The sequence below is a fragment of the Nerophis ophidion genome, linkage group LG08 (genome assembly GCF_033978795.1).
Source record: "Nerophis ophidion isolate RoL-2023_Sa linkage group LG08, RoL_Noph_v1.0, whole genome shotgun sequence".
NCBI lineage: Eukaryota > Metazoa > Chordata > Actinopteri > Syngnathiformes > Syngnathidae > Nerophis > Nerophis ophidion.
Genome location: NC_084618.1, coordinates 38,668,242 through 38,685,734, shown reverse-complemented (window position 1 = coordinate 38,685,734; position 17,493 = coordinate 38,668,242). Strand labels below are relative to the sequence as shown.

Genomic DNA, 17,493 nt, shown 5'->3' with positions numbered 1-17,493 from the left:
AAACCTAAAACAAACAATAAAGAAAAAACAAATGGAAAGGATGGATGGTACATACACGTTGTTAATACTTAAACAGTAATTACAACGAGCGCCTTTTGTTAGGGCACGTAAGCACGCACATACGCCGCGAGATGGCGCCATTTTGCGCACTCGGAATGTAGGTTAAAGTGCGCGTGTGGCGAGTGCGCGCACGCCAAGGGGGAGGGGGGGAGCATCTGCCGCACACGCGCGCGCAGGGAGGACAACAGGCGACTGAAGAAGAAGAAGCTGAGCGGCATCCTGCGAGCATGAAGAAGAGCCAGCACGGAGGACAGGTAGGCACACCTTCATCTTGCATCAGCATCTTCTTCATTAGGGACACCAATCATTGCGCGCGCATGCACTACAAAGATGACAACACTGTCATCCAGCTGGGTCAAAATATCAGAAACATCTGGATCACTAGATTAGTGTACCTAATCAAGTGGTCCTGTTGTGCATCTACACGCACTGCTATAGTTATAATGATGTAATGTAATGTGATAAATATATGATCACTGTGTTAATATATTAGTTACTTGATGGAATACCTGTATGTCATGTTTAAAAGCAGCTTAGAAAAAAATGTGGATTTAGGTTACAAATGGAATTGAAGTAGATCTTTTATGAATGTGCTGTATGACAACATGCTAAGCTAACAGCTAAAGGAGCTGTGACGTCATGAAAGTAGGTCGCTTGTCGTGTGAGGCTGGTCCCTCCAGCAGGGGGCGCAACACTTAACACAGCCCACACCTGCATCCTAGCACGTGAATCCATGTCATCCCTCAGGGGCCACAGGACTCGGGACATCCAGCACCCCAGCAGCCAGAGAAGGTGGGCTGGATCAGGAAGTTCTGCGGACGAGGGATCTTCAGGGAGCTGTGGAGGACTCGCTACGTGGTCCTCAGAGGAGACCACCTGTTCATCTCTGACAAGGAGGTGAGGACCCTCGGTCATGTGACCTCATTCCTCTGATGTCTTGTACATGCCGGTACACAACACATGTGCATGCACACACACACACACACACACACACACACACACTGAGAGAGGCTGCTGGATGAACAGTCAACACGTGCCACTAAATCAAAGATCATGTGACACAACTTAGCCTGCAGCCAGTGCTCACAAACACACACTGACACATGCACTCACACACTGATGAACATTAAATCGCACACTGATACACCATCACATACAAACTGGTACATAAACACCATAACACAATCGCACGCTTTTACACAAACACACAGCCACAGATAAACAAACACAAACGCACTAAGACACTGATAAACATTAACTCACACACTGATACGCCATCACATAAACACTGACACACTAAAACACAACCATACACTGACACACACACACAAATGCAATGACTCACACACACACCAAACATTTACACTAATACTCAATCAGAGGCTGATACAAATTATGATACACAAACAAACATTAACACACGCGCACACATACACCAAAACACAAACATAAACCGGCCTTAAAGCTCGGTTGGTAGAGTGGCCGTGCCAGCAATTTGAGGGTTGCAGGTTCGATCCCCACTTCCGCCATCCTCGTCACTGCCGTTGTGTCCTTGGGCAAGACACATTACCCACCCGCTCCCAGTGCCACCCACACTGGTTTAAATGTAAAAAAATCAGATATTGGGTTTCACTATGTGAAGCGCTTTGAGTCACTAGAGAAAAAGCGCTAAATAAATATAATTCACTTCACTTCACAAAGTCACACTGATACAATAATACACAATGATACACAAACACGCACTCACTGATAAACAATCAAACATTTACAACGTTATTCAATTACAAACTGATTCAGAAATACACACATACTGATTCACTAATACACACTGACACGTGCACACACACAAACTGCTGAATATCAAATCACACCCTGATACACCATCTCATTCACACGCACTGATACACTAACACCAAAACACAATCACACACGAACACACTCCCACAGATAAACCACACTGACACATGCACACACACTAAGACACAGATAAACATTAAATCATACACTGACACACCATCAAACACACACTAATGCAAACACAAAAACACAATCACACACTAATAAAAACACAATGATACACAACCCAGATAAACAATCACACACTGAGACACAAACACCAAACATTTACACCATTACTAAATCACAGACTGATACAAACACACACACACACTGATACACGAACACACACAGGTACACAAACACACATTGAGACACAAACACACACTCACAAATAAACACACACTGACACACAAACACCAACACAAACACACACTCACAAATAAACACACACTGACACACAAACACCAAACATTTACACCAATAGGCAATGACAGACTGATACACAAACACACACACTGATACACTTTCAGACACAATTTAAAGACAATCACACACTCATACACAAACACACAATTATACGGAAACAAACACCCACACATTAACAAAGGCAGACAATCACACATTGACACACCACACACACTAGGGCAGGGGTAGGGAACCTATGGCTCTAGAGCCAGATGTGGCTCTTTTGATGACTGCATCTGTCTCAGATAAATCTTAGCTGACATTGCTTAACACGATAAGTAATTAATGATTCCGCTGGTAATCACAGTTTTAAAAATAACGTTCCAATTATTAAACATTCTTTTGCATCTCAATCCAACCATCCTTTTTCTATCGCACCTGTCCAAGATGTCGCATTAATGGTACTAAGTATTATATTTATTATTAACTTTAGAAAAACAATGTTTTTAAAAAGAATAAGAGACTTATTATACTCTAAAATGTTGGTCTTACTTAAAAATGCACGCATTTAGTATTCAGTGTTAAAAAATATTATATGGCTCTCACGGAAATACAGTGGGGCAAAAAAGTATTTAGTCAGCCACCGATTGGGCAAGTTTTCCCACTTAAAATGATGACAGAGGTCTGTAATTTTCATCATAGGTACACTTCAACTGTGAGAGACAGAATGTAAAAAAAATCCAGGAATTCACTTTGTAGGAATTTCAAAGAATTTATTTGTAAATTATGGTGGAAAATAAGTATTTGGTCACTTCAAACAAGGAAGATTTCTGGCTCTCACAGACCTGTAACTTCTTCTTTAAGAAGCTCTACTGTCTTCCACTCCTTACCTGTATTAATGGCACTTATTTGAACTCGTTATCTGTATAAAAGACACCTGTCCACGGCCTCAAACAATCAGACTCCAAACTCCACAATGGCCAAAACCAAAGAGCTGTCGAAGGACACTAGGAAAAGAATTGTAGACCTGCACCAGACTGGGAAGAGTGAATCTACAATAGGCAAGCAGCTTGGTGTGAAAAAAATCAACTGTGGGAGCAATTATCAGAAAATGGAAGACATACAAGACCACTGATAATCTCCCTCGATCTGGGGCTCCACGCAAGATCTCATCCCGTGGGGACAAAATGATCATGAGAACGGTGAGCAAAAATCCCAGAACCACACAGGGGGACCTGGTGAATGACCTGCAGAGAGCTGGGACCAAAGTAACAAAGGTTACCATCAGTAACACACTGCGCCGACAGGGATTCAAATCCTGCAGTGCCAGACATGTCCCCCTGCTTAAGCCAGTGCTTGTCCAGGCCCGTCTGAAGTTTGCCAGAGAGCACATGGATGATACAGCAGAGGACTGGGAGAATGTCATGTGGTCAGATGGAACCAAAATAGGACTTTTTGGTATAAACTCAACTTGTTGTGTTTGGAGGAAGAAGAATACTGAGTTGCATCCTAAAAACACCATACCTACTGTGAAGCATGGGGGTGGAAACATCATGCTTTGGGGCTGTTTTTCTGCTAAGGGGACAGGACGACTGATCCGTGTTAAGGAAAGAATGAATGGGGCCATGTATTGTGAGATTTTGAGCCAAAACCTCCTTCCATCAGTGAGAGCTTTGAAGATGAAACCTGGCTGGGTCTTCCAGCATGACAATGATCCCAAACACACTACCCGGGCAACGAAGGAGTGGCTGCGTAAGAAGCATTTGAAAGTCCTGGAGTGGCCTAGCCAGTCTCCAGACCTCAACCCCATAGAAAATCTGTGGAGGGAGTTGAAAGTCTGTGTTGCTCGGCGAAGATCTGCATAGAGGAATGGGCCAAAATACCAAATACTGTGTGTGCAAACCTGGTAAAGACCTATAGTAATCGTTTGACCTCTATTATTGCCAACAAAGGTTATATTACAAAGTATTGAGTTGAATTTTTGTTATATTGACCAAATACTTATTTTCCACCATAATTTACAAATCAATTATTTAAAATTCCTAAAATGTGAATTCCTGGAATTTTTTTTTCACATTCTGTCTCTCACAGTTGAAGTGTACCTATGATGAAAATTACAGACCTCTGTCATCACTTTAAGTGGGAGAACTTGCACAATCGGTGACTGACTAAATACTTTTTTGCCCCACTGTACATTTTGAAATATTTGGCTTTCATGGCTCTCAGCTTAAAAGGTTCTCGACCCCTACACTAGGACAACAGTTTTCATTAAACCATACACTGATACAACATCACACACACACACACACACATACCGATACACAAACAAACACTGCACTAACACACACGTACACTGAAACACAATGACACACTCATTAATTCACAAACACCAAACACTTACACTCAATCACAGACTGATACACAAACATACACAAATTGACAAACAGACACAAACCAAAATAAAATCAGACACTAATACACACACATACAAAGATATAATAATCAAAGGCCCACAAACACACAATGACATACGCACGTGCACACCAAGACACCGATGAACATTAGTCACACACTGATACACCATCATAGACACAGTGTTACCAAACACACACCGATACACTAAGATACACACACCAAACACATACACTAATACTCGATCACAGACTGATACACAAACATACACACGCTGATACACAAACACCCATATACACAAGCATACACGTTAACATGCTAATACACAAATACACAAACTGAGACACAGCGTTACGCGAACACCCGCATCCATATACCGTATTTTTCGGATTATAAATCGCTCCGGAGTACACGTCGCACCGGCCGAAAATGCATACCGTAATAAAGAAGGAAAAAAACATACGTCGCACTGGAGTATAAGTCGCATTTTTGGGGGAAATTTATTTGATAAAATCCAACACCAAGAATAGACATTTGAAAGGCAATTTAAAATAAATAAAGAATAGTGAACAACAGGCTGAATACGTGTACGTTATATGACGCATAAATAACCAACTGAGAAGGTGCCTGGTATGTTAACGTAACATATTACGGTAAGAGTCATTCAAATAACTATAACATATAGAACATGCTATACGTTTACCAAACAATCTATCACTCCTAATCGATAAATCCGATGAAATCTTCCTCCTCTGTGTCGCTTCTAAACAACTCTTGTCAACTCCAAAGGTATGCGCCGCTTCTTCTTGTCAATTTCTGCTGCATATTTCACTACGTCCAGCTTGTAATCTGCAGTACATGATTTCCTTTTCGGTCCAATTTTTGTTCAGCCCTTGTCAATTTTTATAAGTTACCGCCAACAATGAAATGATCCATTTTAATAACTACGGCAGTTGTATATAGCATATAGCTGTTAGCATTCCATAACCCACAATGCACTTCTGTCACGACCCTCCCCCGCCGAATTGTTATTGGTTGACGTGTGTGTGACGATTTCTGACGTGTGTGTGACGATTGCTGACATTTTCTTGGTCTCTTCCGCAAATGAGATAAATAATATTATTTGGTATTGTGTAATATGCAGTACATGATTTCCTTTTTCAGTGCCATTTTTGTTAAGCCCTTCTCAGTTTTTATAAGTTACCGCCAACGATGAAATGATTCATTTTAATAGCTACGGCAGTAGTATATAGCATATAGTAGTTAGAATTCCATGACCCTCCCCCGTCAAATTCTTATTGGTTGACGTGTACTGTATGTGACGATTGCTGACATTTTCTTCGTCTCTTCCGCAAAGGAGATAAATAATATTGTTTGATATTTTAAGGTATCCATTCTTTTTCTACCGCTTATTCCCTTTTGAGGTGACGGGGGGCGCTGGCGCCTATCTCAGCTACAATCGGGCGTAAGGCGGGGTACACCCTGGACAAGTCGCCACCTCATCACAGGGCCATCACAGATAGACAGACAACATTCACACTCACATTCACACACTAGAGCCAATTTAGTGTTGCCAATCAAACTATCAGAGGTGGGTAGAGTAGCCAGAAATTGTACTCAAGTAAGAGTACTGTTACTTTAGAGATGTATTACTCAAGTAAAAGTAAGGAGTAGTCATCAAAATATTTACTTGAGTAAAAGTAAAAAGTATGTTGTGAAAAAACTACTTAAGTACTGAGTAACTGATGAGTAACCTGTTTGTTTAATGATTACAGCAACAAATAATGCACAAAAACATAAAAATAGCAATGAGCAAATTCATAGCCAGGAATATCTCTTAAGCAACTAAACCCATAATATATATTAAATAATAATACATTAAAATAAAAATATTAAGGAAAATCGAGCCACAATAACTTAACAGCACCATAGGCTCAGTAGGCATTGATTGATTGATTGATTGATTTAAACTTGTATTAGTAGATTGCACAGTACAGTACATATTCTGTACAATTGACCACTAAATGGTAACACCCCAATAAGTTTTTCAACGTTAATCAATTACTTAATAAATGACCAAGTCGAGGTGATCTACCTCATATATACATACACACACATATCATATATATATAGAGAGAGAGATATAGATATAGATATACATACAGTATATAATTTATAGTTATTTATTTTGCTGTTTTTGTTGACATGTTAAAGGTGTTTTAATGAATATACATGCATGTTTAACACATAGATTCCTATATTTCATGAAGACAAGAATATAAGTTGGTGTATTACCTGATTCTGATGACTTGCATTGGCTGGAATCAGACAGTATAGTGCTGATAATGTCCACATTTTCAAATGGAGGAGAAAAAAAGTTCTTCCTTTCTGTCTAATACCACATGAAAGTCGTTGGTTTTTTGCATCTTACTTGTCCAGCTTCCATATTCGTTTTTATACACTTTACAAGAAATACATTGACGGCAAACTCCGTAGCTTCTTAGCTTGTTTGCGCTGGCTTTCGGAGACTCTTATTTTGTTAGCGCAGGCGCGATGGAGCGGCGCTTTTATTGTGAAGACAGGAACTGTGCGATCAGTCTTTAGGCTTTTAACAGGAAGTACGGTTGAAATAAAAAGTGTCTTTTTTCCTTTACACTTTTGATTGATTGATTGAAACTTTTATTAGTAGATTGCACAGTACAGTACATATTCTGCACAATTGACCACTAAATGGTAACACCCCAATAAGTTTTAGGTCGGATTCGACGTGTGACGGTCACGTGACCGCCTGGTTTTGTTTGATTGGTCCAACGTCACCAGTGACTGCATGTGATTGGTGAAACGCAGGCATGCGTAGTTCCTACTTTGAATGCGTGTCTGACAACATCAAAACAAACAAAGCGTGCATTAACAGATCGATAAAAAAAAAAGTAGCGAGTAACGAGCTGATTGTAGATAAATGGAGCGGAGTAAAAGTAGTGTTTCTTCTCTATAAATATACTCAAGTAAAAGTAAAAGTATGTTGCATAAAAACTACTCTTAGAAGTACAATTTATCCCAAAAGTTACTCAAGTAGATGTAACGGAGTAAATGTAACGAGTTACTACCCACCTCTGCAAACTATCCCCAGGTGCATGTCTTTGGAGGTGGGAGGAAGCCGGAGTACCTGGAGGGAACCCACGCAATGTGTTAATAATTTCACACAAAAGTCGCTCCGGAGTATATGTCACACCAAACTATGAAAAAAACTGCGACTTATAGTTCGAAAAATGGGGTACACACCCTTACACATTAAATCAAGTTACTATACAAATCCACAGTTTGTTGGTGTGAGCCAACAGACACTAACAAAAACATTGCCACGAAAACACACATACTGATACACTGAAGCACTCACTAACACACACACAGTAACACACAATCACACACACAATGTGTGTTTCAAATATTGTCACAAATTATTGACTGGTTTGTTGTGTCATCCTGTTATGTAACACACACACACACACACACACACACACACACACACACACACACACACACACACACACGGTCACTGACCTCCCCCAGGCAATGTGGAGGCATCATCACAGTAACCATGGCAACACATGAGAGCATCAGTGTGGCGTCACCAAAACCACTTCGTGTATGTCTCAGGTGAAGGACGAGCGCAAGGCGCAGGAAGTTTTCGACTTGGCCGACTACGAGCGTTCGGAGGAGCTGAGGAAAGCAAAGAGTCGCAGCAAGAAGAACCACAGCCGCTTCACTCTGCTTCGCTGCAGGCAGCCCGGAAACACGGTCAGTCTTCCCTGGGCTTTTTGTGATCCTTAAGATTTTGGTAATTGTTCCATTGTAGACTTTAATATAATTTTTTAAAAATTATTGTACCTTCCAAGGCAAAAAATGGCATTCAAAAGTCTCTAAATTGATGGCCAGAGCCTTTCTAAATATGTGCCCCTCCTTGTGGATTTGGCCCTAAACAACTGCATAGAGTGCCTGCCTGAACACGTTCCAAGATGGAGGACACTTTATTTACATTCCTGATGATGTCAAAACTACCAAAGTGGAATTTTTCAGTGATTTTAGTGTGTCCGTCCTCCAAGAGATTTACTTCGTCCCGGCCCGACGCTTGCTGAATCCTTATTGGTGGACTTTGATCCCGAGTGGTGGGTGGGATTTAACATGCTGCCACACTCTGATTGGCTGGGCCGCTGCCTAGTTTTTTTTCCCCTGTAAAAAGATTTAATCCACAGAATCCCATTAGTGTGTCAGTGCTGGAGCAGGATAATCCCTGCTGAACGTCAGGAGGTCTTCCTCTGCTTGTGTGATGTCATCGTCGTCATCATCATGACAGAATTCCCCCTGTCAACCTGTCTAACTTTGACGTCATTTATCCTCCTCCAGGTTCCCAACCTGGTCTTCCTGGCCGTGAGTCCAGAGGAGAAAGAGTCATGGGTCCACGCGCTAAACGTGGGCATCGTCAGAGCCAAGAACCGTGTCCTAGACCAGGTGTGGGCCAGACTTAGATGATGTCCGCACGTAGTCAACACATGTACACAACACCTCGAAAAGACAGAGATCTTCTATGTGCAGGTGACCATGGAGGACGTGTTGGTCCATCCCACCAGAGACAGAGCCAAGATACCGCAAGGACGTCGGCTGCCAACGCGAGGACACCTCATGGCTGTGGTACTGCGACCGCTCTGGTCTGATATGTTGGCTTAAGGCACTCACTGTCCTTTTGGACCACCAGGCGTCCACGTCCTGCCACGGACTGGTGACCCTTGACCTGGTGGCCGAAGAGGAGGGCTTCTCGTCGGAATGTGACTCGTGGGACAACGGCTTCCGTGTGGGCTCCAGCAACCAGGTGACAGCGTATCAGGTGGTTGGAGGGCGTCAGCGCTCGGGTACCGACGTTTCCAAGTTACGGGTAAAGACCAAGGAGCCCAAAGTGAAGACTGGAAGTCTGCCCAGAGGAAGTGAGCGATCCTGGGGAAAATATTCCCACCTGGAAGCCGCCAAGGTGCAGAAGAGCCAGCAGCTGCAGGTAAAGACTCAGAACCACTTGTCAGTCTGGTCCAGGCCGTGTTGATCTGAGTCCATTGTTTTTTATAAGGTTCTCCAGAATCAGTCCAGAACCCCTCAGCCCGGTAAAAAGTCCATCGTGCAGGGGCGAAGTCGCTGCGCTTCGATGGATGAAGTCCTCTCTTCCAGGTATTAACGTTTCCACACTGGCAGGGAAAAACATCAACCTTGGCCGCCTGCATCTTCTTCCTCCTTTCTGTTCCAGACCGGCAATGATCCGCTCTGAGTTGCGCTCGGTTCTTCGCCGCTGTCCAACCGAAGAGGAGGGCGGGGCTTCTGTGCAGCCGGTGGGTCAACTGCAGAGCCTCATTGCTCAGAGGATGCAGCGGGCTCAAGAGCTGCTGGAGGAGATGAGATTACAGGTTGGTTCTAGAAAGGTTGGTCTTGAGCGGGTCTAACCCTATGCTTTTTGTCCTGGAAGACATGAGATTACAGGTTGACTCGTTGACAGGTCGGTTTTGAGAGGGTGTATTTCTATGACCATTGATCTGGAAGAGATGAGATTACAGGTTGGTTCTATCTAGGTTGGTCTCAAGTGGGTCCAATGCTATGTCGTTTGACCTGGAAGAGATTAGATTACAGGTTGGTTTTAGACATTTCGGTCTTGAGCATCTAATGCTATGCCAATTGATCTGGAAGAGATGAGATTACAGGTTGGTTCTATATAGGTTGGTTTTAACTGGGTCTAATTCTATGTTGTTTGTCATGGAAGAGATTAGATTGGAGGTTGGCTCTATACAGTTCGGTTTTAAGCATCTAATTCTGTGCCATTTGTACTGGAAGAAATGAGTTTACACGTTGGTCCTGGACCGGTTGGTCTTCAACATGTAATTATTTCACTTTTGTTCTGGAAGAGATTAAATTACACATTGGCCATAGACAGGTCGGTCTTGAACATTTAATTGTTAGACTTTTGTCCTGGAAGACATTAGATTACACGTTAGCTGTAGACAGGTCGGTCTTGAACTTTTCATTAATTGATTTTTGTCCTGAAAGAGATGAGATTACAGGTTGACCTGAAACAGGTCGGTCTTGAGAGTGTCTAAATCTATGAACATTGATCTGGAAGAGATGAGATTACAGGTTGGTTCTATATAGGTTGGTCTCAAGCGGGTATAATTCTCTCTTGTTTGACCTGGAAGAGATTAGATCACAGGTTGGTTTTAGACAGTTCGGTCTTGAGGATCTCATTCTGTGTGTTTTGTCCTGGAAGAGAAGATATTGCAGGTTGGTCTTATATAGGTTGGTCTTGAACGGGTCTAATTCTATGTCGTTTGTCCTGGAAGAGATTAGAAAACAGGTTGGTCCTAGGCAGTTCGGTCTTCAGCATCTAATGCTATGCCAATTGATCTGGAAGAAATGAGATTACAGGTTGGTACTGCATAGGTTGGACTTAACTGGGTCTAATTCTACATACCCCATTTCCATATGAGTTAAGAAAATTGTTTTAGATGTAAATATGAACGGAATACAATGATTTGCAAATCCTTTTCAACCCATATTCAATTGAATATGCTACAAAGACAACATATTTAATGTTCAAACTGATAAAAAAAATTTTTTTTTATAAATAATCATTAACTTTAGAATATGATGCCAGCAACATGTGACAAAGAAGTTGGGAAAGGTGGCATAAATACTGAAAGTTGAGAAATGCTCATCAAACACTTATTTGGAACATCCCACAGGTGTGCAGGCTAATTGGGAACAGGTGGGTGCCATGATTGGGTATAAAAACAGCCTCCCAAAAAATGCTGTCTTTCACAAGAAAGGATGGGGCGAGGTACACCGCTTTGTCCACAACTGCGTGAGCAAATAGTCAAACAGTTTAAGAACAAGGATTTTTCCAAAGTGCAATTGCAAGAAATTTAGGGATTTCAACATCTACGGTCATAATATCATCAAAAAGTTCAGAGAATCTGGAGACATCACGACACGTAAGCGGCATGGCCGGAAACCAACATTGAATGACCGTCACCTTCAATCCCTCAGACAGCACTGTATAAAAAAACGACATCAATCTTTAAAGGATACCACCACATGGGCTCAGGAACACTTCAGAAAACCACTGTCACTAAATACAGTTTGTCGCTACATCTGTAAGTACAAATTAAAGTTCTACTATGCAAAGCGAAAGCCATTCATCAACAACATTCAGAAACGCCGCCGGCTTCTCTGGGCCCGAGATCATCTAAGATGGACTGATGCAAAGTGGAAAAGTGTTCTGTGGTCTGATTAGTCCACATTTCAAATTGTTTTTGGAAATATTCGACATTGTGTCATTGCGGAGCAAAGGGGAAGCGAACCATCCAGACTGTTATCGACGCAATGTTCAAAAGCCAGCATCTGTGATGGTATGGGGGTGCATTAGTGCCCAAGGCATGGGTAACTTACACATCTGTGAAGGCACCTTTAATGCGGAAAGGTACATACAGGTTTTGGAACAACATGTGTAATCATCCAAGCAACGTTATCATAGACACCCCTGCTTATTTCAGCAAGACAATGCCAAGCCACATTCAGCACGTGTTGCAACAGCGTGGCTTTGTAAAAAAAAAAAAGAGTGCGGGTACTTTCCTGGCCCGCCTGCAGTCCAGACCTGTCTCCCGTTGAAAATGTGTGGCGCATTATGAAGCGTAAAATACGACAGCGGACGGCCCCGGACTGTTGAACGACTGAAGCTCTACATAAAACAAGAATGGGAAAGAATTCCACTTTCAAAGAATCAACAATTAGTTTTTTCAGTTCCCAAACTTTTATTGAGTGTTGTTAAAAGAAAAGGTGATGTAACACAGTGGTGAACATGTCCTTTCCCAACTAGTTTGGCACATGTTGCAGCCATGAAATTCTAAGTTAATTATTACTTGAAAAAAAATATACAGTATATAGTTTATGAGTTTGAACATCAAATATGTTGTCTTTGTAGTGCATTCTATTGAATATGGGTTGAAAAAGATTTGCAAATCATTGCATTCTGTTTATATTTACATCTAACACAATTTCCCAACTAATATGGAAACGGGGTTTGTATGTCCTTTGTCCTGGAAGAGATTAGATTAGAGGTATGTCCTAGACAGTTTGGTCTTGAACATTTGATTCTTTGACTTTTGTCCTGGAAGTGATGAAATTACACGTTGGCAGTAGACAGGTTGGTTTTGAACATTTAAATCTTTGATTTTTGTTCTGGACGAGTTGAGATTACACCTTGGCTCTAGACAGGTCGGTCTTGAACTTTTAATTATTAGATTCTTGACCTGAAACAGATGATATCACAGGTTTGCACTAGACAGGTCTGTCTTGATCAGTTCTAATTTTGTGGCTTTTTGTTCTGGAAGAGAATATATTCTAGAATAGTCATAAGCAGGTTGGTCTCGAGTGGATCTAATTCTGTGCCTTTTGTCCTGGAAGAGATGAAATTACAGGTTGGTTCTTGACAGGTTGGTCTTGAGCTGGTGTAATTCAGTGCCTTTTGTCTGCCAGGAACTGCAAAAGGCTAAAGCAGAGCGCGAGCAAGGAGGTAGCTGGTCTTTGGTAAAGAGTGTTGAGTCCCCTCGTCTTCATCACCTCAGGGGTGCAGACTCGCCTCATTCCAGGTTTGACTGTGTCTCATGACTTTATGGGTATGTGGGCGAGGACAGACATCCGACGTTGTTGCGTGTCCCATAGCAGGTCGTCGGGGTCGCCGCGGAGCAGGAGCAGCGATTCCCCCCGACTCAGAGGGAGGGAGTGTCGGCGGTCCAAAGGCAGGAAGAACAGATGCAAGGGGACGGACTCGTCTCGCTCCAGAGGGTCCAGCTCGCCCGCAAAAGCCATTGAGTCTCCTTGCCGGAAGACTTCCCCCAAACCTAAAGAAGGCCCCAATATGGATGAGGCACCCAAGCTTCTGGAGTCTCCCCCATGCGTCCCAAGCCCTGGGGGCATCACAGCTGATTGGCCAGCCGAGTCGTCCCCACTCCACAGCGGCGATGAGTCGTCCTGTGCTAGTCAGCCAAACTCAGAGAGCACGTCTGAATCCCGGGACATGAGTCGACGCCTGTCCCCGCCGCCCTCCCTGCTGAAGGAGGTGGGGCTAGAGAGGAGGCGCGCTGAGGCGGAGCGCCTCCTGGTGGAGGCCATGTCGTCCTGGCAGGAAGCGCAAGAGGTGCTGCAGGAAGTGAAGGAGCTGCAGAGCCAGACGCTGCGACGCCAGCGCAGGAAGACCTACCAGAAGATGAACTCCATGCCCACGTCGCCCGAGGGCACCCGCGCTACCTCGGGTGAAGCCAATGTGGCAATGCCCGACACGTCGCCCGAGGACGAGTCTTCCTAATCCCGACCTGAACATTTCACTCTTTGAGCACTGTGACGCTCAGCGCGGCTTTGAAGGCTACAGAAGCACAACTGCACTTGTCTTTCTAGCAATTTCTAAACGTTTTTTCCAATTTTCTACTTGACTCAACAGGGAAGACAGGAAACGATGTCCTCCAATCGTCCACATGTTAGGACCATCAGGGAGATAATAAGCAATAACAGCAACATGTCTTCGTCAGTGTCATTCATTGGCTGTGTCTCAAATGGAACACTTCCGCCAGTACACTTCAATAAGTATGTACTTACTTCCTCAGCGCGCACATTTTGACAGTGTAGTGCTGTCCCAAATCCATCACTTCCATTGCACACTTAATGGAAATAGTGATCGCAATACTTAACTGCTACTTCTTCTCTCCGTTTCAATTGTGAATTGCAACCACTCGAGTTAGTCCCTCCCCTCCTACTATTTAGCCAAGATAGTGAGTCTATTGAGTTCAGCATCCGGCGAGTGCTCACCGTGCACTGCATTTTGCTGTACCTCACAGTGTGAACGCAGTTATACACTCAAAAAAACTAGGGCTGTGTTCAGAATCATGCACTTACACACTTACTAGCTGACCAAAATATGTATACTGTGTACTAACAGTGCAGTGCTGTCCCAAAGCCATTACTCTTGTTGCGTATGTAGCAAAAATGACGACCGCAATATTTACCTCCTTCTCTCCTTTTTAATGGTGGATTGCAACCACTCTTGTTAGCATGCCAGTCCGCGACATAGTAACTATGGATGAGTGTACAGCACTGTGCACTTAGAGCAGGGGTCTCAAACATGCGGCCCGCGGGCCAATTGCGGCCTGCGAGACGTTATTTTGCGGCCCGCACCTTAATGTGAAAATTTTATGTTGGTGCGGCCCGCGAGTTTTATGTGAATGGCGCTTTACACTGTCATATTTGTATACCCTCGATTTTTCCGGGAGATTCACAATTTTCCGTGCCCAGAAGATTTAGGGTTGCATTGAATTTTGGGTATTTGTTCTGTTGTGTTTATGTTGTTTTACGGTGCGAATGTTCTCCCAAAATGCGTTTGTCAATATTGTTTGGTGTGGGTTCACAGTGTGGCGCATATTTGTAACAGTGTTAAAGATGTTTATACGGCCACCCTCAGTGTGACCTGTATGGCTGTTGACCAAGTATGTCTTGCAGTCACTTCGGTGGATCTGCAGAAGCCTCATACAATATGTGACTGGGCCGGCACACTGTTTGTATGGTGGAAAAGCGGACCAGACGGCAGATTGTAGAGGACGTTAATGCAGTGCCATCACGGCACGCCCTTAATATTGTTGTCCGGGTGAGAACCGGGAGAATGATTGCCCCGGGAGATTGTCGGGAGGGGCACAGATATTCGAGTGTTTCCTGGAAAAAACGCGAGAGTTGGCAAGTATGTTGTTATGGCGGGAAAGCCATTCAAAGGAGGTGAATTCATTAAAAAGTGCATGTTAGATTTTTTTAAGAAATATTTTCTTGCGGCCCAGCACCACCCAGTTTCTGCATCCAGTGGCCCCCAGGTAAATTGAGTTTGAGACCCCTGACTTAGACTGTTTTGAGTGCTCTATCCGGGTACTGACAGTGCCAAACAGTGCATTTTGCCAAAACACATTTTTGCACTTGATAAAATGAAATACTTCAATCACCGCACACTCACCATTTTGAGCGCAACATTCAGGTTCTGACAGTGCACTGCATTTTTCCGTACTGTACGGAAGTGCGCCAATTGAGGCAGCCATTGTTTTGTTTACTACCTTCCTTCTTCCAAGAAATCGATGATGTCACCAAAGACGTGCAAAGTTTCATCCCCAAATTTCAAAACTTGAATCGTGACTTTCCTGCCGAGCAACACAACAATTTAACCATCGTCAGTGACACGTCTTTATGCAAACACAAAACAATCAAATATCCAATAAGAAGCATTCAGACTAATAATTGCTGAGGTCTTCTTCTCTTTCCTGTGCATCTTTTTCACCAACAACCAAAGCACACGACTTGTTTATAATATGGGATGTTACGAGGTATTAGCACTGATTTCTGATGTCAGCACCATTTCCTGTTCCTTGGTTGTGCATGTGTGCGTGTGTGTGTGTGTGTGTTTGTGCGTGTGTGTATAACATGAAAAAAATATCTTTGGTCTTTTTCTGTGAACAATATGGCTGCACGTGACTTCCTGTTTGGACGACATGCACAATAAATAACTCGCCAAACTGAACGAATGATTCTTTGCTTAAACCACACACACGCATGCACACGTGTGCAGGTCAGTGAGCAGAGTAGCAGATGTAGGCCAGACAAGCAACATCGCTCCATTACACCTCAAACACACTGTGTGTGTGTGTGTCATTATGTATGCATGTGTGCACATTTCTTGATGACTGAACTCTATGTGTGCACGGTAAAGGAGCCATTAGGCCACTTCCCTTAATTCATGAAGTGTTCGTCTTGTGACCATCATACTGCTGTCAATCACAGCAAGCGTCAACACGTCCCAAACAATGAGCAAATGAAATGTTAAAAATAGCTGCTACATTAGCGTGTATGAGCATGTGCGTGTTTACGGGGTAATGTTTTTAGTGATATGAAGCCGTCATGTTCACATGAGAAAAGTCTAAATTATTCACACTGATTCTTTCCCTGCATTTGGCATCATCAGCACCATCACATATTTTATTTACGTGCACACACACGCACGCACCTACATGTTCCAAGTCAGTGTTAAGAGTTTGTTCTCTCATTAGGCCAAGTGTGTGTGTTGGGGGAGGGTTGTGTTGTTTCATTGTGAGTCAAAGCCCTGCAGCATCTCTTCTAAACCTCTACATCACTCTCCTTTTCTTCTGTGTGTGTGTGTGTGTGTTGTTGTTGTTGTTAGCTGGCTAGCAACAGAGCTAAAAATACTTCCTGTTTGCTGTGAAGTCACTGTGATGTAATCAAGACGATATGTGTCATACAAAAGCTTTTAGGTGGGGGTTGAATATTTTAGGCAACACAAACGTACGAGTGTACGAACAAAAGTGAAAGGTCAGAGGTCAGTGCCATGATGAAGGTCTTACGCCACACCTGCTTTTCTTGTTTAACTAAAAATGTGTGACTTGACCGACATCTGCTGGACAAAAAGGGTGCAGCATAGAAGCGTTTCCACAAATTCAAATGATTTTAAGTACGAAATGTAAAAAGCGACACAAAGTATGTCCGTCTCAAGAGTCATATGACGTCATTAACACGAGTCATGTTTTACTTAAAAACCCATCGTGTGATTAGACTTCATATAAGTCGACGAGACATTTTTAACCAGATGCTTTTGACTGACGGGAGTCAGAAGGATCGATAGAAATGTCAATTGCCAGCGTCAATACC

General features: G+C 43.0%; 1 protein-coding gene and 1 long non-coding RNA gene across 2 annotated transcripts in view; one reads left to right on the top strand and one right to left on the bottom strand.

The window, feature by feature from the left end:
* LOC133557774 (uncharacterized) overlaps positions 1-13,863 on the bottom strand; it is a 33,773-nt gene extending 19,910 nt beyond the window's left edge. The window contains exons 1-2 of the long non-coding RNA XR_009807845.1: positions 8,278-13,863; positions 7,828-7,882 (exon numbers count right to left, since the gene is read on the bottom strand). This is a non-coding gene — a long non-coding RNA (uncharacterized LOC133557774). The remainder of the gene's footprint in view (positions 1-7,827; positions 7,883-8,277) is intronic.
* Positions 205-16,351, top strand: plekho1a (pleckstrin homology domain containing, family O member 1a). The gene is made up of 10 exons (XM_061908532.1): positions 205-314; positions 808-957; positions 8,374-8,514; positions 9,121-9,225; positions 9,310-9,405; positions 9,470-9,763; positions 9,833-9,930; positions 10,007-10,163; positions 13,282-13,394; positions 13,468-16,351. Exons 1-10 carry the CDS (start codon positions 288-290, stop codon positions 14,108-14,110), a joined length of 1,824 nt encoding a protein of 607 aa, XP_061764516.1. The 5' UTR covers positions 205-287; the 3' UTR covers positions 14,111-16,351.
* Positions 16,352-17,493: the final 1,142 nt, after the last annotated feature.